At 50.5% G+C, this 21,324-nt stretch overlaps 1 protein-coding gene across 8 annotated transcripts in view; it reads right to left on the bottom strand.

The window, feature by feature from the left end:
• Window positions 1-15,205: 15,205 nt before the first annotated feature.
• plppr1 (phospholipid phosphatase related 1) overlaps window positions 15,206-21,324 on the bottom strand; it is a 119,342-nt gene continuing 113,223 nt past the window's right edge. For 3 of the 8 annotated variants that reach the window (XM_038804210.1, XM_038804204.1, XM_038804205.1), the window contains exons 8-9: window positions 20,245-20,336; window positions 15,206-15,553 (exon numbers count right to left, since the gene is read on the bottom strand). In XM_038804210.1, coding sequence (XP_038660138.1) covers window positions 15,535-15,553; window positions 20,245-20,336 — 111 coding nt within the window. In that variant the 3' untranslated portion in view covers window positions 15,206-15,534. Of the gene's footprint in view, window positions 15,554-18,285; window positions 18,349-20,244; window positions 20,337-21,324 lie in introns of all 8 variants that reach the window. The other 5 variants (XR_005461545.1, XM_038804206.1, XM_038804209.1 and 2 more) reach the window with 5 other exon arrangements.

Genomic DNA, 21,324 nt, shown 5'->3' with positions numbered 1-21,324 from the left:
AAATTACATGTTACTGACTAACTATAATCGGTAGTTTAACCTCCAGCTAATTTTAATTGTGCAAATAACTTTTTCCCTAATCCTTGTGGTTAAATGGGACAAGCTATTTATATAAATAGTGCAGTGCAGCAATGCCAAAAACACCGACCCGGTGTATTCGGAATAATCAACTCTTAGATCAGCGGGATCATTTTAACTTCGCGACCCACGCCGGCCGACATGCACGACCCACCATTTTCTCTTACCTTGTTTGTTGCTGACAAAACTGGAGGAAATGGTTTTGGGTCCCTTTGGCTCTAATGATCCCTTTGGCCCCCCTGAACTTGGAGAAAAAAAGGCTGCGACCATATAAACAAAATGCGACCGCACTGCACACCGATGATCAGCCATGGATGTGCACTGCGGCCAAACTTTTTTTATCTGTTCCTGACCATTTTGAAGGCCGCTCGCAGCCGGCATTATTGAAAGCCGGCTGTCGCCCATGATCAGGAGCGCCGTGACGGACGGTTCCGTGACCCTCCCGACACCCGCCCGCGGGTTGCTCCCCCGAGTTTGACAATGCCTGATCTAACGCGTCCTTTGGCTGTATGTTACTACACTGACAGCTCCTGTGGATGGCTAGGTGAGACAAATAGATGAAGCCTTGACTTCATCACTCCCCTCCTCAAAACAGGATAACACCTCCATTGATTAGTTCTGGGCTGCATTCTTTCTTAAAATTTCCTCAGTGCTGTTTCTTCATTCAGAATTTAATCAACACGAATGTACTATTAAATTCGGACTCCTATCTGGAATCTTTGTGTGGACTGCCAAACTCCAGGCAGTTTTTTTAAGAAAGATACAATCTGCAGTGGAGTGGATTGAGGGCTGGCACACGGTGAGGGGTCCGATCCCCAGGTAAAGCTCTGGTCCCCTTAAGAACCTCCCCCAAATTGGACTTTGTGTTTGGGAGGAGACATTCTCCGGCGAGGCGAAAGGAAGATTCAGGGAAATCAGGGTTTGAGAGAGGCTGGGATTTGTGGAGCTGGGATATCTGGGGCAGGATTCTCCAATAATGCGGCTATGCCCCCACGCCGGCGTGAAAAGCGGCGCCAACCACTCCGGCATCAACAGTCCCTGATAATGGGGAATGCTGCCCTTCCTAGGGGACTAGGTCAGCGCTGGAGTGGTCCCTGCAGCTACTGCCAGCGCGAGTTCACGCATGCGCGATATGGCCGCCATATTTCCGCGCATGCGCAGAACGGCGGGTGTGATTACGCACATGCTCGGGTTTCCTTTCTCCGTGCTGGACCCCGGGCAATATGGCGGAGCCCTACAGGGGCCCGGCACGGAGTAGAATAGGCCCCCGCGGAACCAGCCAGCCCGCCGATCGGTAGCCCGCCGTGGCCCCCCCCCCCCCTTCCCCCGCCCCTCCAGGACGGCCCCCGCACACTCACCTTCCAGATCCTGCCGTGTGGGACCTGAGTAACCCACGAAGACGGGACTCAGCCAAACTTGTCGGCCACTCGGCCCATCGGGGCCCGGAGAATGGCCGGGGGGGGGGGGGGGCGGGGGGAGCGCTTTCAATGGCCCCCGACCGGCATGGCAGGAATCCTGCGGGCGCCTGGGAATCGGATGGGGAGAATCGGGAAGCTGGCGTCGGGGTGCGATTCCCGCATCCCCCGGATATTCTCCGACCGGCCCTGGCTGATTTTCTGTTGAGCCCTCAAAAAGGTGTTTGGAACTTGAACTGACCGAGGAATACTGTGAACTGACCGAGGAATATTCTATGTGAAAGAAAGGTACAAGACGGTAACAAATCCTACTACATTAAAATTCACTATCCAATGGGATATTTTGCCAAGGGAAAGAAATGAAACACTTAATCCATTGATTTGGTAATGAACCTAAAAGTCAATTTAATTCCTTGCATTTATACAGATTAATTGAATTTAGTCATGTGTATTAAAATACATGAACTGAATATACTCAATCTGAATTACGTCTTCCGTGTTATCACAAAACATTGTTATCAGAAAGTCACATCTCTTTTCAATAGCAGGCATATTGTCATGGTTTATTGACTGTTTTTTTTTGTCCTTGAAAGGGTGATTTGTAGTTCACTTTGTTAAGAAAATAAAGACAATTGTACCGAGGTTCGGCAACCCATTCGACCCAGGCGCCAGAATGTGGCGACTAGGGGCTTTTCACAGTAACTTCATTGAAGTCTACTCGTGACAATAAGCGATTTTCATTTTTTTCATTTCATTGAATTATTTAATTACAGCGAAGAAACGGAAAACAGACTCTGTCCCAGAGTCTGCTGTGGAACAGGAGTCATGCACTGTCAACCACATTTTTGTCTTCTGTTCCACCCCGGTTGATGTTCACTCACACCCTTCCCATAAAGGATGAAAATGAGGACAGGAATATCTTGTGCACAGTTTCGACACGCCCAGGCATCCAGTGTAAGCAGGAGAGGTACTGGCATTGTCGCTGGACTAGTAATCCAGTGACTCAGAATCATGCTCTTGAGGTCCCAGGTTCGAATCCCTCTATGGATGATGGTGAAATTGGAATTCAATAAAACAATCTGGAATTGAAACCATTGTCCATTGTCATAAAGACCGATCTGGCACACAGCCGGTTTAGCTCACACGGCCGGTTTAGCTCACATGGCCGGTTTAGCTCAGTGGGCTAGACAGCTGGTTTGTAATGCAGAACAAGGTCAGCAGCGCGGGTTCGATTCCCATACCGGCTTACCCAAACAGGTGCTGGAATGTGGCGATTAGGTGCTTTTCACAGTAACTTCCTACTTTGGACCATAAAAGATTATTATTATTATAATTAATGTCCGTAAGGGAAGGAACTCTGTCGTCCTTTACCTGGTCCGGCCTACATGTGACTGCAGTTCCACAGCAGTGTGGTTTACTCTTAAATGCCCTCAGGGGTGGGCAATAACAAAGAACTGGCCCAAGAACAAAAATTTTTTTAAAAACTTTGAAGAAAGTGCCACAGTGGTCAGCATTGCTGCCTCACAGCGCCAGGGACCCACGTTCAACACCGGCCTTGGGCGACTGTGTGGCGTTTTGCGCATTCTCCCTGGCGCTGTGAGGCAGCAGTGCTAACCAACGTGCCACTTTCTTCAAAGTGTAGGTTCGGTTATTGGGATAGGGCGGGGGAGTGGACATGGATGGAGTGCTCTTCCAGGGGGTTGGTGCAGACTCAAAGGGCCAAATGGCCTCCTTCTGCACTGTAGGGATTCTATGATTCATTTACTGGGCGCAGAAGTCAGACAGAAGTGTACAGATGGGGCACAGGTAAAATTACCTGATTCAGAGTTACTTCCAAATCACTTCTAACTTCCCTTCCTGGTTTTTTTTTTAAATGTCAGTTATTCTAAAATGTATTCTTTATTCATTCCCAGTGCCATCAAGGCACCAATTGGGTTTCCAATGCAAATCTTGCCGAGTGATCCTTTAGAATTAGGGGACCCTATGTATAGACGTAAGGCACGAGGACCGCTCTGTGCTCACACACCCACATCTTCTGAGGTGATCATAGCTGGAGTAATAGCAGAAAATGCTGGAAAGACATTTACAAGAATGGTTCCAGGGGTGAGAAACCTCAGTTATGAGGTTAGGTTGGGGAGGCTGCGATTGTTCACCGGGGAGAGAAGGTGAGAGGGGATTTGATAGGGATATTCACAGCCATGAGGGGGCTGGACAGAGTTCCTGCTCAGAAAAGGACGAAGAACACAAGGGCACGGATTGAAGGTGATTTGCAAAAGAAGCAAATGTGATGTGAAAAACACTCTTTCACACAGCGAGTGGTGGGGGGGCTGGAATGTGCTGCCTGGAAGGGTGGTGGAGGCAGGTTCAATCGAGGCATTCTCGAGGGCATTGGACGATTGAATAGAAACAATGAGCAGGGGTGCGGGGAAAAGGCAGGAGAATGGCACTGAGGTCAAGGTGCACGTTAGGAGAGCCGGTGCAGACACGGTGGACCAAACGGCCTCCTTGTGACTCGGTGGCTCAGCAGGTCAGGCCCAATCTGTGGGGAGCCAAACAGAGTTGACATCGAGAGTCCCTACGGCTCTCATTCAGACCTCTGCAGAAGGGCCATCTGGACTCAAAACATTGGGTGCGATTCAGCGACCCCCATTGAACCAGGCGTGGAGCCGGGCAAATCGCGCAAAGCCCCGGATAAGGGCTCCATGCCGGGTGCTAGGCCGATCGCCAGTCAACCGAATCGCTCCGCAGGGCGTGATCTGGATCCCACCATGCTGGGGGGGGGGGGAGACAGATCCAGATCTGAATATTTGAATAAGCCCATTTAAAGGCTCATTTAAATACCCGATTCTAAACAGCAGCGCCTGGGAGACTTCGCCACGGCGCCATTTAGTACTAGTCCACACAAATGTGGACCAGGTGTAACGGGACCTGGGTGGGGGGCAGGGCAGGGTGGCACACTGGCGCTCACCCTGCCAGGTTGGCACGGCCAGCGGCGGGGTGGGGGGTGGTGGGGGGGGCCTTGCCACTTGGAGGGGAGTGAGGGGTAGTTTCCGGTAGTTATTTCATAACAGCAGCCGTCGAGTAACACCTTGCTAAACGTGCCCAACAGTGGACTTTAACTCCTGCTGCGTTTATTCAGCATGTTCTTTTATTTCAGATTCTCAACATCCACAGTATGTTGTTTTTATTTTCGTGAACAAATCTGTATTTGAAAGACAATTAGTGCAGAGCTTCCTGTTCCCAAACGGAAACTGGCACCATAGACCCACTGAACTATATGATAACCGGATGAACCGTAATGTTGGGAGCTTCCTTGGAAGACAGGCCAAAGTTAATCAACAGCAGTGAACCCAATAAGTAGAAGCAACAAGCAGAGAGTACTGAGAGAGCGCTACACTGCCAGAGCTGCCGTCTTTCAGGTTAAACCCAGTCTGCCCTCCCAGATGGACTTAGCAATTTCCAGCAGCATTGCTTTAAAGGGAAGTTACGTCTCCTGGAACAATACTTATCCCTGTAAGCATCTCACAATTATGAAATATACATGATGCGACCATCAATTCACTCAAGGACACGAGTAAAAGTAAACTGTGGCTTTAATCGACTTACAACTGAGCCTGCCTGCGACTAGCTGAACTGAAGGCAGGCTCGCAAGACCGCAGCACTTTATACTTCCGGTTGTGGGAGGAGCCATGGGCGGAGCCAAGGGTGGAGCCCTGTACATGCTCCTCATCTCCCCCTGTGGGCAGAGCCGCGCAACGGCTCACAGATGGAGCCCACAGGGACACAGTGATACACAGTGTGAATTTATATTATACATTCACCACAATATATAAATGCAAATTCTGCTCAGCCACATCCATGAAGACCAGACCAAGGGACTAAGGGTGTCCACCAGCCTTGTGCAAATACATGACAAAAACACTGAGGAACTGTCTTCAGAGGCAATTGCAAACTCTTAATGCAGAACTGTGCCTCTCCTGCCAGTGAACCATTGCAATGCTTTGGATATTAGCGCAGCCAATGGCAGAACTGGTAGGCGGGGAGCGTATAATTGTATGGACCTGGATTACGTCCGCCCTGGCCCAGACGCAATTTCATGGTTGGGCGAGCAGGGCCTCCGGTGGGAAATCTGCCCTTTCACATATTAAGGTCTTTAAGTAGCCACTTGATGGTCATTCAAGGGTGTATTTCTGCTCAACCAGGTTGGTGGGAGTGAGTACAATTGGGTGGAAAATAGAGAATAAACATTTCCCCCAACTTGGGAGGGAAGAGGGGGGAGGGGGGAGAGGGCAGAGAGGAGGGGGGGGTAGAAGGGGGAAGAGGGGGGGAGGGGGAAGAGTGATGGGGAGAGGGAGGAGAGGAGGGAGGAAGTGGGGGGAGCGGGAAGGGGGTGGGGGGAAGGGGATGGGGAGAGGGGAAAGGGGGATGGGGAGGGGGAAAGAGGGGGAGGGGAAGGGGGATGGGGTGGGGGGTGCCTCAATCTGAAGGCCCCCTCAGAGTGGGAGTGCACTCCACTCTGGGAGCCTGGAGCTCCAGGCCTCCCCCTCTCCCCCCAGCCACTGTCCTACCTCCCCTGATGCCACCATCGATCCCAGCCCCCCCCCCTCCCCCCCCCCCCCCCCCATGGCATCCATAAGCCTCACTCCCCCAAGACCCCCGGGACTTGCCTTGAGGACAGTCCCGGGATTTAGTTCCAGGCAGGGAGCTGCAGTACCTCTTCTGGCCACTGCAGCGCCCTGCCCAGGCGGGCTGGAGAGCTGTCGGCCAAGACTCCCTCCAAGGCTGGACAGGAGTCCCACCCGCTGCTCACCAATGCTGAAGCGAGTCTAAAAGGGCAATGGGCAAGCCGAGAGTCGGCAGTGGTGCGTTCTGCACTGACTCCAAGGTCGGCTGGCTCACCATCTTTAAAATTCTACCCTTGATGTCCAGGTGATGGAGGACAGACTGCGCGAGGCCATGTCGGCGGGGCGTCAGGATAACCATGGCGACAGGTGATGGATGCCGGTTTCAGCAGCAGTGGAACACAGATTGGACAAGGATGGGTGATGTCGCTGGAGTGGAAATAGGCTGCTTGAGTAATGATGTGGCCAGAAACCGAAAATCAGAGCTCCCGCCAAGCCCCTTCACTGAGCTCCTGCCCATCAACAATTCACCAATGTGCACTTTCCTGCTGTTGCACCGAGTGTGTTGTCTGCAAATCAGCAACTGGAGTTGTGAATAATTGTGCAAATAGACTGCAGAGCGTCTATTTCAGATTTGTACCGGTTCTTAACCATTACATAGTCAAATTAATCTCAGTGAAACAATAAATTGTCTTGCTGGAACAGACATGTATGCCTCGGTGTTTACAGGACCATTTCTCTCAAATCTATTGCAGGTAATTTCTCAATAAATCTGCTGCTGCCTCATAACCATCAACTCACCTGAGTGCTTTTTGCTACTCATGGAATGTGATCTTGCTGCTGTTATGGGCCAGGGTTTAGAGAACCCCAAAGTGTATCATGGAGTTCACCTGACCCACAACTTTTACTAGATTGTGGTATGGGGAGCACACGGCCCACTCTACAGGTGTGGTAGAGCAGAAATGGAAAAGTATTTTTTAAAGCAAAACAATGTTTATTCTATGAACCCAAGTTAACCTTTTTAAAACATACAGTGAACATCTTGGCAACCATTAATTCAAATACAACCCCCAAAGACTACAACACTAAGTAATCCTTTAAGCTTTCCTTTTTAACATCCATACGACTTAAAAACAAAACCTTTATCAGAAGCACATCAGGTTAAACTCACAACTGAAAACATTTATAATTCTGAATTCACCAAATGATCAAGAGATAGTCTTTTGATGGCAGAGAGAACAGCAGTACAGCTGCTGTGTCTGCCTTCAGCTCCAACACTGAAAACAAAAAAAAACACACCCTGCAGCCTGCTCAAAAACGAAAGTAAAAAGCTGACAGACAGCCCAGCTCCACCCACGCTCTGACATCACTGCAGTAATAAACATCCATTTCCTAAAGGAACTCTCACATGACACTGCAAACACACTGACTGTAACATCGTGCATAACAGCACTTGCATTTAGCGCCTTGTTTGCAATAAAATATCCTGAGGCATTGCAGAGGGGAGCTATTGGACAGAAATTGAACCAGAAATTGAACCTTGGGTAGAACGCTGCAATAAGTGCCACCTTGTGCAGACGTGGGGGGGGGGGGGGGGAGGTGGGGGAGTGGTTAGGGTGGACTTCGAGTGACTTACGCAGACGGAAAGCTGGATTGAAATTGTTTCAGTGAGAAAGACGCCTTTTCAAATGTTTTGATATCTCCCTTCTTAAGCAGAAGCGCATTCCTGATTGCAGATACCTGTATCGAATGCCGAGCTATTGCCTGAAGGATCTCCACTCAAAGCACAAACTTGCCAAAATCGATTGAGCTTTAAGACTTTGGGGGTTTCCTCCGGGAGCTCCGGTTCCCTCCCACAGTCCAAAGATGTGCAGGTTAGGTGGATTGGCCATGATCAATGCGCGGGGCTACGGGGACAGTGGGGGAGGAGTGGGCCTGGGCAGAGTGCTCCTTCGGAGGGTCGGTCCAGACTTGATGGGCCGAATAGTCTCCTTCTGCACTGTAGGGATTCTATGGACCAAATGCTTGATTAAAGAGATTACAAGAGCAGGAGGACGCCCTTTAACCCTTCAATCCCATTCTGCCGCTATTCAACGACAATTTGGGAGCGATTCTCTGACCTTGTTGCACTCTCGGTCGAGTGAAACGAGGCCGGTGAATAGCAGGAGAGGCGGAAAACGAGAACCACACCAGGCGCCAAACCGTTTACAATGCAACCGGCCCGCTCCTCTAGGCAGGAATCAGGATCCAGCCGTAGCATGGCAAGAAACCGATTATCACCACTTAAGTCCTATTTCCATACAATTAATGGGAGGTACCCCGGGCCCAATGGCCTCCCATCATTCTGCGGCCTCCCCAGCAAGTGGTCATGTTGGTGCCGATTAATGCACCTTTTGACAAACGTGAACCTGGTGGATGGGATGCACTGGGCTTGCTGCTCAGGTGGGGTGGGGGGGGGGGGGGGGGGGGTTGCAGCCCCTGTTGGGGGTGGGCCGACATGGGGGCCTGGAGGTATCAGGTTGGGGGGGGTGTGAGGTTCTGCCATGCCAGCCCCTGGACCTTGTGTTCCCATAGTGGGGGCAACCCAGCCCTGCCTGTCTGCCCCACCGACCACCCACAACTCCTACTGACCACGGAGGTCTCTGGCCCTACGGCTGATGGCCATCGCTAATAGGGAATTGGTAATGGTGGTTAAGTGGGCACTTCACACAGCCCAAGTGTACCCCCGTGAGTGGACGGGCCATATAGCATGTGGGGCTCCTTGCCTAGCATCGCAATCACACCTTGATGCATGGACACTGTGCTTGAACACTGCGGGAGGCAACATCACAGATGAAGCAGCCAATCCCTGAACACCCAGGGGATGGGACATAGCCCTGGACACATGTCCGTGGCTTGGTGTGCCTGGGCAGGGCATGTGGGGTGAGAATCTGTGCTAAATTGTGCTGTTAGATCCCGGTCCTTGGGTAATTCCAGCACAGACATATTCATGTGAGCCTAACTGCTCACTTGAATATGCAAATCTGAATCCAGATCGCGACGCCTCGTGAGATCTTGTTATATCTCACAAGGCACAGCGAGGCCGGTAAATCTGGCGAGAGGCCGCATCACGGGATTTACAGGCCTCGTCGTGTCCTGAGACTCGGTCGATAGATCACGTTCAGTGATCTTTGAATTCAGATGGATATCTTTCTCCAGTTTAGGCTTTCCGTTGGATGTTACCTTTTCCTTCAGATTGCAGCGGTTTTCACTGCAGGCTCGCAGAGACAGCAGGCAATCAGCAGCCAAGAGGGGGAAAGAAACACTACCTTGAAGGGCTCATGTCTTCTGCTGGGTTGGCTCTGAAAAACCCTACCATTGCCAGGCAGAACACTGTCCCTGGCCAACCCTTGGGCACGAGCTAACCAACTGAACCGAATCCCTCCAATCTACTGGGTGCCAGAAAGTCTGGGATTTATTTTCCCCAAACACAAAACTTGAGCAGATCTGGGTTCCCAGGTGGCCCTGCAGTGTCAAGGTTCCTGGGTGGCATCTTGCCCATGCCAGGGATCATGCCCCCGGGGTGCCCTGTCCTTATGAGATGGGGTGCAGGAAGCTCAAGGACTCCATAATTGGTAAGTTGGAGCATTGGGGGGGGGGGGGGGGGGTTCTGCAGGCCTTGGGAGGTGGTGGGGCGGGGGGAGGGGGGGTTCAGAGATCGCAGCACCATGTAAAAATGGCTCGTTAATGCAGGAAATGAGCTGAAGTGTGGCCTCGGCGTGGTTTTCCTCATCAAGGCTTGGTAAGGAAGTAGAGTCCCGCCTGATAGCGGGGCCATTCTCAGCAGAACTCCCGGCTAACCCACACCCGAAACGGGACTATATTTTCCATTAAATCACGTCCCCTGGATTCTCCATCGGCGGGATCCTCCTCTTCGCCGCCAGTGCACCCAGACCTGCGGATCTGCCAACGGCGTGGGGGTGCCCACAATGGGAAAGCCCATTGGCCGACTGCCGGGATGGAAGAACCGGCTGCCGACGGGGGTGCGCCGCGCACGGAAAACGGATCTGACCGGATGGAGAATCTTGCCCCTGAGATCTTTTATTTTTTATCATTACTTTCTTTCCTCTCCATCAACCTTTCCCTCTATGTTGTCTGTGTGTGTGTGTGTACATAGAGAGGGTTGAGTTGGAAAGGCTAGTAGTTGGCCAGTCGTGTTGTTGCCTATTTAATACTAACTGCTGTTGAATAATAAAAGGTTAGAATTTACAAACCTGGTGGCTGTACTTAATCGGGATCAAACCAAAAATATCAGGGGTGGGATTCTCCATTCCTGAGACTAAGTGGTGTTGCCGGGCCAGGATCCGTGGACTTCTACGACAGGAAAACTAGCGACGCACCTGGAGCGATTCAGCGACCGTTGAGGGATTAGCACCGGCGCGACATGGAAGGACCGATTTCAATGAAAAAAGGTGTCTGATTCGGCAGATTCGGGATTGATACTAAGAGGCTGACAAGCTGCAGCCGCATATACACACTCCACTCTCCACATACTCATCTCAGCCATCAAGGTGGCACTGGTCATGCTGGAGCACATCCATCCCGTTGATGGGTCGGCTGGGGACAGAGAACACCTGGGGGGGTGCCCTGGGAGTGGGGGGGGGGGGGGACATCCATATGACCTGTGATCCTAAGTTCACAGTGGGCAGTCAGCAGCGTGCGTAGCTGCCAGGCGAGCTGCGGCAATGGTATTCCGTGCCCGTCCACCCCGACCCCACAGTCCACCTGCGGGTCACCCCCTCATCCCTGGCAGAAGCCCCCCCCCCGGCCAGCGGCACAATGGTCAACACACTATGGCGATGTTAGACCCCCTCAGCAGACATGGCGCCTGTTTCCGAATTTTTAAAAGCACAAATGAACCTCATCGTCCACTCCGATCCCGTGAGGCCTTCCATTTTGAGATACCTGCTGGTACAGGATGTTTGGCTAGAAGTTTAAAATTCTAATATTATCACTGAACATTGCTCTCAAAGCCAACAGGCTCCGTATTTAACTAGGCAGTCCAGGGTTCAATTATGCCATTGACTCCGACTGTAATTGTACCTCTAGCGATAGTTGGGAACGCCATTCCTTGGAGGGCCTGCAAGGAAGGTTTAGGCCTCCTCTGCCCTGGTCTTAAACCACACTCCCCCCCCCCCCCCCCCCCCCCACACCCCCCTCCTCCCCCAACTACTGCTCCACCCCGAGACACAATGCCGGCAGCCTGATTTAGCAGTCTGCCAATGGGTAACTAAGGACTGCTCAATTTCACTTTAACCTGGTGTTGTAAGACCACTTACTGTGCTCACCCCAGTCCAACGCCGGCATCTCCACATCGCGTCTCCTGAAGGCCTCCTTGTAGAATGCTGACCCGGAGATCAGAGGCTGAATGTCCTTGACTGCTGAAGTGTTCCCCACTGGAAGGGAACAGTCCTGCCTGTTGATAGTCCATTCAGGACATTCAGCCTCTGATCTCCGGGTCAGCATTCTACAAGGAGGCCTTCAGGAGACGCGACAACGCAAAATTGCTGAGCAAAAACTTATAGCTAAGTTCCGCACGCATGAATGCGGACTCAACCGGGATCTGGGATTCATGTCGCATTACATTCGGCCCCCACCAACAAGCCTGGACTTGCAGAGGCCTACCGACTGAACTGGCTTGGGACAATTCACACCTCTTTAACCTGGAGTTACCTCTCTCTCTGCATCTTTGATGATTTGATTGCCTGCAGGTGCTCGCATTCCGGGGCATCTCTGACTGTGTCTATACTGCAGGCCAACTTCCTGCCTATTCCAGGTGAGACGTCTGGGTGGGCGGGAGGGAGCATGTTATTGAGGCCCGGCGTTACAAATCGCTGTAACTTCATTCTCCCATGGGCAGCCAGGGTGATAGCCAAAGCTTTGTAACCCTGCTTTGCATTGGTTACTTCATGGCAACTGAGCCGCTTGTTAACATGGTGCAATCTGGAGTTTCTGGGGATTAAACATTTACGTAATATTTAATTTATGTTTGGTATTACATGGTTTTACTTTTAAAGTCTCTCAATTTACATTAATACTTAATGCTTGAAGATTTCAGCGCCCATTGACTCCGCACTAAGCTAGCTTATTGGCGACGTTACTTTCACCTGGTCCAACACTGAAATAAATGGCAGTGAGTCAGATGCCCCATTTTACATTTCTCTCCATTTTTGTTCCCACCCTTGGCTGCAATGGGCTGTTGCTTTAACCTGTTTTACAGAATTACATAAAAGTCTGGGGCTGGATTCTATGCACCCCAACGGCGAGATCACGTTCGGCGGTGGGGGCGGAGAACCCGTTTCACGCATGAAACCGGGACCGGTGCCGGTTCTGCGATTCTCCGCCCCCCCCCCACCGAAAAGCGGCGTGCTCGGGGAGTATGCCGCCGTCAGTATCAACCACCTGAGGCCATTGCTCAAGGCTCGCCCCGCTATTCTCCAGCCCCGACCGGCCAAATTCCAGACGGCATGTTTCTAACGTGTTCCTGCCGTTTGGGATACTCGCGAGGCAGCTGCGGACTCAGTCTGCGGCCGCCACAGTCGGGGGCGGGCCGATCGGAGGGCGGGGGGGGGGGTGGGGGGCTCATTCGGGACTGGGGGTTTTGTTTGCACAGGCGGTCCGGGCTGGGCGAGGGGCCGATCGGGGGCACTATGGCCGAGGAGCGTGGCGCGGCCGCTGGAGGTCGTCGCCGTGTGCATGCGCGGCCTCTGACCCGGGAGTGCGGGGGGCCATATCGGCAGCTGTAGCTGCGAGCTCCACGACAGCTGCCTGCTAGCCCCCTGCAGGGGCTGTGAATCTGTGGCCTTTTGACGCCAGTTTAACCTGCCATAAAAGACCACAGTTTTCACCACGACGTGTGGACGTAGTCCCTAAAACGGAGACTCCAGCCCTTGATCTTCCATCTTTGCTTCTATGTTACATTGTGACGGGAAGAGGAAAGATGGCAACGAGCGTGAAATAAATAATTGAAGAGGAGAATTACTCCAGCTAAATTCGTAGGAAACTGCCTCCATTATATCACGAAACCCGCCCAGCACAAGAACCTAAACCTGCGAAGGCAGTTGGTGAGGTTTGGTTTTCAGTGTTTGTTAAGGTGAGAGATGTTAATATTGGTTGATTTAATATTTAATCTTTGATGCGTCATATCCTGCCAGTTGAGGTGAAACAAGACCCAGGCAGTTCACGGGTCGCAAAGCAAAATGCTGCTGGCTGAGGCTGGAAATCAGAGGTGGAAACGGGGAATTCTGGAAATACTCAGCAGGTCAGGCGGAATCTGTGAAGGGGGAAGCAGAGGTTGACAGCAGCGGGTCTGGAAGATCCCCTCACCAGTCGATGGCAGGCCTCCCCCGTCGCCACGGAAACCCCTGCCCACCATTTGAGGTCTGTGACCTATCATCATCAGCTCTGACAGACCTGAAACACTCCCTTTATCTATCCCCGCACAAGTTTGCAGGACACCTGGCTTGACCAGGATAAATGACGCTTTTAACTCGTGCAGTTCCCAGATTAGTGCTGATCTGGAAGTGGTTTGATGCTGTGGGACTGTGTCGCTGTAAGACATGGACAGCCTGTCGCCGGCTGAGGGCTGGCAGCGCACTCCCAGCTAACGGGTTTCCGGGAGGAGTGGGGTGGCCTCGATGGGGAATCCCATTGACAGGCGGCGGGAAGTCCAAATCCCGCCGCCAGCGAACGATGCGCCGCTGAGAAACAGGCGACTGGGGGGCCGCAGAATCCAGCCTGAGGTGTTCTCCAGTGAGTAAGCAAAGGAGCCCATCGCCCCTTAAAACATCCACTTCCCCCACCATTGCCACCGTGGCTGGGGTGTGTACAATTACTGAGTTGACGTACTAAAGAACACCCAGTTCAAGACTAGTTAATTTTATTACAGTATAATAAACTGTGGGTAGCAAACTAATGCTATCAAACTGGAACTAATACAAACATGACTGGCCACGGTGATTTCTCCCCTGGACTCCCTCCAGGCTACCGTGTCGCATACTATTACTTGCCTGACACCTACTGGTGGGAGGCTATACATATTTACACATAGACTTGTTTTGTGCAAATCACTACAGACACCTACAAGATACATTGCAGCAACCTGCCCCTTGGACAGACAGCACTTTCTAAACCTGCACCCTCGCCCACCTCGAAGGACAAGGGATTCCGGCACATGGGAGCACCACCTCTACCTTCCCTCCCTTGCCACACACTTGACTTGTAAGTATATTGCTGTTCTTTTATCATTACTGGGTCAAAATCCTTGAGCTTCCTACCGAACAGCACTGTGGGTGTCTCCACACTACATGGCTCACCGTCCCCTTCACAAGGGCAGTTAGGAATCGACAATAAGATGCCGCCCTTGCCAATGATTCCCGTGAGTAGGTAAGTAAAGGAATTCCACAATTTCAAGGTGAATTTGAAAGCGGATTCTAAAATGGTGGTGTGTTTGCCGAACGTCCGAACACGGGAGAAGTGTCCTGAAAACCGGGGCAGACGATTGCGTGCTGGTCGTGCCACTGGACTAGCAAGTGGGAGAGCCAGGCTAAAAGCTCTGGGGATGTGGGTTCAAATCCCACCACGGCAGCTGGTGGAATTTAAATCCAATTGATAAAACCTGGAATTGAAAGCCAGCATTAGTGATGGTGACCATGAGAACCATCGTCGATTGTCATTAAAACAACCCTGTCTGGTTCACTAATGTCCTTCAGGAAAGGGAATCTGCCGTCCTTACCTGGTCAGGCCTACATGTGACTCCAGCCTCACAGCAATGTGATTGACTGTACACTGTTCCCTGTAAGGGCCTGACAAGTCTCTCAGTTCCAAGGGTAATTAGGGATGGCCAAAAAATTCTGGCCTTGAAATCCCATGAAAGATTAAATTAAATTCCTTAAATTCTCCTGGTCTGCTGTTGGGTTCTTTGGTGGATTTCCCAGAAAAACGATTCCAAATCACGTTGGCTCAGGCGACTTGCAAATTCTATTTGTGGCATTTTCTCAGCTGGAACTGAGATCGAGGGAGTTCCCTCCTCAATGAAATACGTAGACCACATCGATGGTAGGGTGTGTATAAACCAGACCACACACTTTATTGTACAAATACCACACAACACCACCTGAATTTACATAAGAAATTAGAAATGATTACAGGGAATGCTTTTAATTCCGAAACGAGAACGATACTGAAACAGGCAAAAAAGTCCAAGGTAAGCTACAACACTTTGTCATACAAAATGTACAAAACATCTGATACTAGCTAGACATATTCTTGTGTTGCACTTTCCACAGTTTAACACTTATTATATAAAAAAAAGTACCAATTTGTGTTTTTTTTTTAATTTTTAGAAGGAAAGGAAATGTTTTCTCTTCAAGTTACTTCTGTCATTGAAGCAGAGTGGTTCTGTAAGAGGAGAAAAGGGGAAAGAAAAGCATTTTTATAAACATTGGAACAACTGATGGAGCGACACAGTTTAATTAAGGGTCAGAAACTATGCACACTGCAAATACATTTTGCCAGCAGGGGGTATACAATTAAGGGTTAAAGAGGTTCCAAATTAATTCCACAATGACTGAGCCAAGTAGAGCTGCTACGCAAACCACACAGTCACAGTACACAACACTGTATGAGGCACCTCAACCAGAGGTGACAAATTTGCAGTGTGCACACGCAGAAGGGAGTCAATATTAATCGACAGACGTGGACGGGGTGAAACATCCTGTGAAGGGGGAAGAGAGTTGCAGGTAAAAGGGGGGGGGGAGGGGGTCCACAGAAAACAGTACAACAGGCATCTCGAGTGTTAGAACAGACTGAGGTAATGTTTGAAACATTGGGAAACGGCTCCACCCAGTCCCCCCACACCCACCCAATGGGATAGCTACCCTTCTTAATTATTGCACGACAGATACTCTGCTGCGTTTCCCAGTACTGCTGCTAAGAGTGACCATGACCATCCATTTATACGTGCTGAAACTCTAGATCCACAAGTTATATACAACATTTATTCTGGGGACGGTGACCCACAGAAGAAAACCTGAGGTGAGACCGGACGCCGACTAGAAAATGGAATCGATTGAGCTAAACTTTGGACCTATGGGCAGAATGTGACGCTAATTAGATGCTCGAATATTGAGGCCTCCCCCCCCCCCCCCCCCCCCCCACTATTTTGACACTGTAAGAAGTCTTACAACACCAGGTTAAAGTCCCAGTAGGTTTGTTTCGAATCACTAGCTTTCGGAGCGCAGCTCCTTCATCACCTGAGGAAGGAGCAGTGCTCCGAAAGCTAGTGATTCGAAACAAACCTGTTGGGACTTTAACCTGGTGTTGTCAGACCTCTTATTGTGCCCACCCCCGCATCATGACTATTTGGACACTAACTAAGCATTTTCAATCAAATTTGGAATTTCTTTGGAAACAGGTTGAAAGTACCTTTTCCTCAAAACAGTAAATGAGCATTCCATAAAAATGACTAATCCCATCGGAGGCAGGATGTTGAAGTAGAAGCAGAGGGTAGATTTCCATTCCCACCCACCAAGGGAATTGTCATTGGTGAGGGGAGGGGGGGGGGGGGGGGGGGGGGGGGCATTGAAAGGTCCGTGAACCTCGGGTGAGTGGGACCAGAACATTCCGCCCCCAGAATCCCACAGTGCAGACGGAGGCCATTTGGGCCATCGCGCCACTGCTGGATCTGTGAGCAGGAATGTTTAGTGAGGTGGGAGGTGATTGCTGTCCTCCACTCCGCAAAGCTATTGAGCTCATCCTTACACAACCACTGAGAGGCAAACCCTGCATGGCAGGTACAGGGTGAGGGGAAGGTGGCGATGGGGAGGGTGGGGGGTGGGGGGGGCGACAGAAAGAAAATCCATCGGAGGGTCTTCACGGAGCTATTCCTGTACACCTGCCACAGAACAGCCGGCAGGGGCATGGGTCGAGCCTGCGATCAGTCGGCCATCGCCATCTGCTCAGGCACAGGAGGTGGACTGGAGGAGGAGGAAGAAATGGAAGGGAGATGGCTTCGCGGAAAGTCCACCATTCCCATAGTAAGCCACTTCAAAGGGTGAAATCGCAGTTCAGCTATCGTGCAAAAATGGGCGATGGCCATGCGGAAACTGGTTTCGCACGCTTTCATTTGCCCGTTGACGTCAGTGCGGAGAAGAAAACGAAGACCAGTTTCGCCCTCGTGGCTTGAAAAAAGGATTCGCGAGTGAGGCGCGGATCTCAAAGTGGAAAATGAGTGGGATTGGCACTGGTGGTGACCCTCCAAATGTCAGCTGCACCCTCTGTCTGCTGCCATCAGATGGTGAGGAGTGGTCCGCAACGTGAACTGGGGGCAGACCAGACCTTTGGCTGCCTGCACCCGCTCTGGAGATCAGCCCCATAATCACAAAACAGGGGGAGAGGTGGCTTTGGGCTGGGGTGGTGTTACAACCTGCCTGGATCTGATTCACAGGGGACAATTGGCTACCCCATGATCCTTGGGGAATATGTGTAATCATTAGCAGTTCAGCTGTATAAATAGAGCTGGTCGTGTGGTACCAGCTAGAGAGGGAATCGGTAGCGAACTGGCCCTGTGGACATATTATTGTGAATAAAGTTACTTTCTGTTTAACTCGACAAACGCATGCTGGATTCCTTCTAGTCCCCCCAAAAGGTGTGTGTGTGTGTGTGTGGGGGGGGGGGGAGATTGGGGCTGGAGATCATTTTTAAAGTGAATACTTAAAAATCACCCCTCTATTTAACACCTAGTAGAGTCTGTGCCAAACCTGTCACCGGACATGTAATAAAACATTAATGGGGACATAATAAACTGAGCAATTCCTACTAGCGTTTTGCATTTTTAAACAATAAATATACCAGTTTAGACACAGTTGTTGCTTCAAGTGTCATTTGGAAGGATCTTTATAAACTTCCTTTTTGTTTTTGAGTGGTTGCTCACGTATTGGGTAGATACAAACAGGGGAGCAAAGGAAAAAAGCTACTTTCCCACAGGCCGGACGGGAACGCTTACTCCATGAAAACCTGCCGTGATTGGTTAACCCACCCTGCCACATGCTCCCAGGGACTGACATAACATAGAGGAGGGCAGGGAAAATGCATCTCGCTCTGGGCAAGATGGCATTCGCATGCACACTCACGCTCCCCCCGCTTTCATTGGGAGATGAAAGTACCCCTGTGAATCACCTCTGCGACCTAATCACCTGAAACAGAAAAAAGTTGCTGCCTCAAATGGGTGAAAGTTAAAAAAAGGAAAAAAGTCTAACACAGTCACAGCTGGCCATTAATCACTTACCTGTTTACGCTTCTAGACCGTGCTTTACGCATCCAGTTTAGACTCAAGTGTATATCTGTGTAATTCAGAGGGGAGGTGTGAGGAATATTTTTCGAGTGCCCAGGATGGATACCAAGAGCTTCCTGGTAAGGTGTAAGGCAGCCTGATGCAGAGTGAAGCTCCCCTGTCTCTGCAGCAATGTGCCTTTATCTCTAACACAGGGCCAGCATCTCCCACTACACCAATTTTCAAAGAGCTTTTTGCTATGGACTTGTGCCCACTGAGACGTAGGCTGAGATTAATCAACTCATTCACCTCACTTCGGCCTTTGACAGAAAGAGGGTGGTTTCACACTATTGGTTTTGGTTGGGTTTTAGCACAGGAGCCGCAGGTGGGAGCTTACTCAGCGATAGCATGCTAGTTCATCACTTAACTGAGTTTTCCAAAACTTATTTTTTTCTTTAAAGTTACGAAAGGATCAGTAATTACAACCCCATTAAGCCTAGAATTACGTAGAGTGTAAAAACACAGAAACAGGCTGTTCGGCTCAACTGATCTACGATGGTCCACGTGGGCCTCATCTTAGCCGACTTCATCTCAGACCATCAGCACCAGGCCTTGGGAAGGTGGCAGGAGTTCCTAATCTTGCGGGGCCTTCAGCCAAGTTCAAAAGTGCACTGTGCTGCACTCCATAGATCCAGCAGCACTGTTGGCGCCAGGGCCGGTGCAGACTCGATGGGCCGAACGGCGTCCTTCTGCACTGTGAATTCTATGAAGGGGGAAGATTTATTCTGTCTTACGTGTGAGAAGATCGTCAACTTTCTTCTTCCCAGAACAAGTGTACAATTGCATTATACAAGGCACGCAGGTGTGTGTGTGTGTGGGGGGGGGGGGGGGGGGGGGGTCTGCATTCACAGTTGCTCCCTGATTTAAATGTAAACCAATTTAACCCACAGTGCAAAAACCGGCATCGGAATACAGGAACAGGAGTGAGCCATTCAGCCCCTTGAGGCTGTTCCGCCATTCAATTGACTCACGGTCGATCTTTACTTCAAGTGCAAACCTGGATTCCATAATCCTTACTTATCACAAATCTAACAACCTCCGTTTTGAAGGTTTTGAAGCCTCGCCAGCTTTTTAGGGGGAGGGAGTTCCAAATTCCCGCCACCCTTTTGTGAAAGATGCGCTTCCTGAAAACCTGGCGCAAATTTTAAGATTACAGCCCCTTATTTGAGACTCGTCTCCCCCCCCCCACCCCCCAGGGAAAATGCCCACGGCCTCAATTCGACCCCTCGTTAACCTACGCTCAGGGAGATAGAAGCTTTGTCCGTACAAACTGTCCTCATAATTTGACCTTTTTTAGCACCGGTATCATTCTACTGGGAAGAAGAACCAACACAATAGTAGTGCAGCACAAACGAACATAATCGACATTTAACAAAATGATACAGGACTAAATGGGTAAATGGAGGGTTCTGATATGCCGCAGCTACCAAGATCAGCTCTTTGACCGTGCCAACTTTAGGTTGGTCCAGCAACGCCGCCCTGAGACCGGGGCAAGCAGTTTTGAGTCAAAGCCCGCATAAGGCAATCAAGCAAAGTGACCCGCCACGAATGGCAACCAAGGTGAACGTGACCAAAAGTGCAGCGAGATGGAAGCTCGGGAAGAAGTTACACGGGACACTGGAGGAAGGACGTCCATCCAGGAACAACAGAAGGTGACAGACGGAGCGCATCCTCGACGAACACTGGACTCATCCCCCCCCCCCCCCCCATTGAGCTCGCAATGGAGCCCCAGCTCCGGGTGCCATTATTAAGCATATACCTCCTGGTGAGTTGTGTGTCTGGCTGATCCTGGAATATGACCCTGGGACGAAACACCCTCTCTCGGGGGGTTTGGCGATGTCTCCCACCTTGCTGTCATGCAGGCATTAAGGAAAAAAGAGCCACGTTGTGAGATCAGTGTAATCAACAGCAATGCAGTGTGGTCATTATACTGCTTTGTGAACCAACTGTCGGAGACGTGAGACCTTCTCATTCCATTTGGGTCGATCTACCGCCGTTCTGTACATGCAATTTTAAGTTTCTTTATTTACACTCCCATTTGGGAGATTAATGACTAGATTCTCGGAGCATTAGTCAGTTTTTGCCCACACTGAGAAGCCATGAGCGGAACGACTAACTGGCAGCAACAGAATGCTAACTCCATGCAATCGCGCACTCTGGCGAATCGTCTCCAAGACAATTACTTGCAAAGTACTTTTATTAAGCTTGGCAAGCCCATTAAAGCTTAATGAATAGACTCTAAAGTACGCAGGCATCAAACGCACTCATAGAAGGGCAGCAAGGGGTTATTCACATTAAATCCACCTGGGATTACCAGCAGTGTTCAGAAGTGGAATCCACTGCAATTACATTAAATAGGTAGCATAGAAGCAGGCCATTCGGCCCAAACAGTCCATGCTGGTGCTTATGCTCTACTTGAGCCTCCTTCCACCCTTCCTCGTCTAACTCCATTGGCATAGGCCGCTACTGCTTTCTCCCACATAACCTCATCGAGCTTCCCCTCAGAGGAAGAGTCCAAGTTGTTTATTTTTTCCCCAAACTCACAGCTCCAGTATCGTCCTTGTAAATCTTTTTTCTGTCCCCTCTCCGGTGCCTCTCCAAACCTTCTTTACAATGCGGTGAGCAAAACCGTGCACAGCTCTGCAAGTGCGGTCCAGCTAAGGTTCAATAAATCTTGAACACAACGTCTCCACTTCTCAATTCTATCCCCATTTTTACGGCCTTGTAGGGACTCTTGGGTGAGGGGAGTAGGATTAATTAGATGGTGTTTTTCCGAGCTGTATCGTTCTATGATTCCTCTTGCGACTACTTAAACGCTGAACTAAAAATAGAAACTCCT

This window comes from Scyliorhinus canicula, chromosome 8, assembly GCF_902713615.1.
Source record: "Scyliorhinus canicula chromosome 8, sScyCan1.1, whole genome shotgun sequence".
NCBI lineage: Eukaryota > Metazoa > Chordata > Chondrichthyes > Carcharhiniformes > Scyliorhinidae > Scyliorhinus > Scyliorhinus canicula.
The sequence above is the reverse complement of the archived record's forward strand: the minus strand, read 5'-3'. Positions and strand labels throughout refer to the sequence as shown.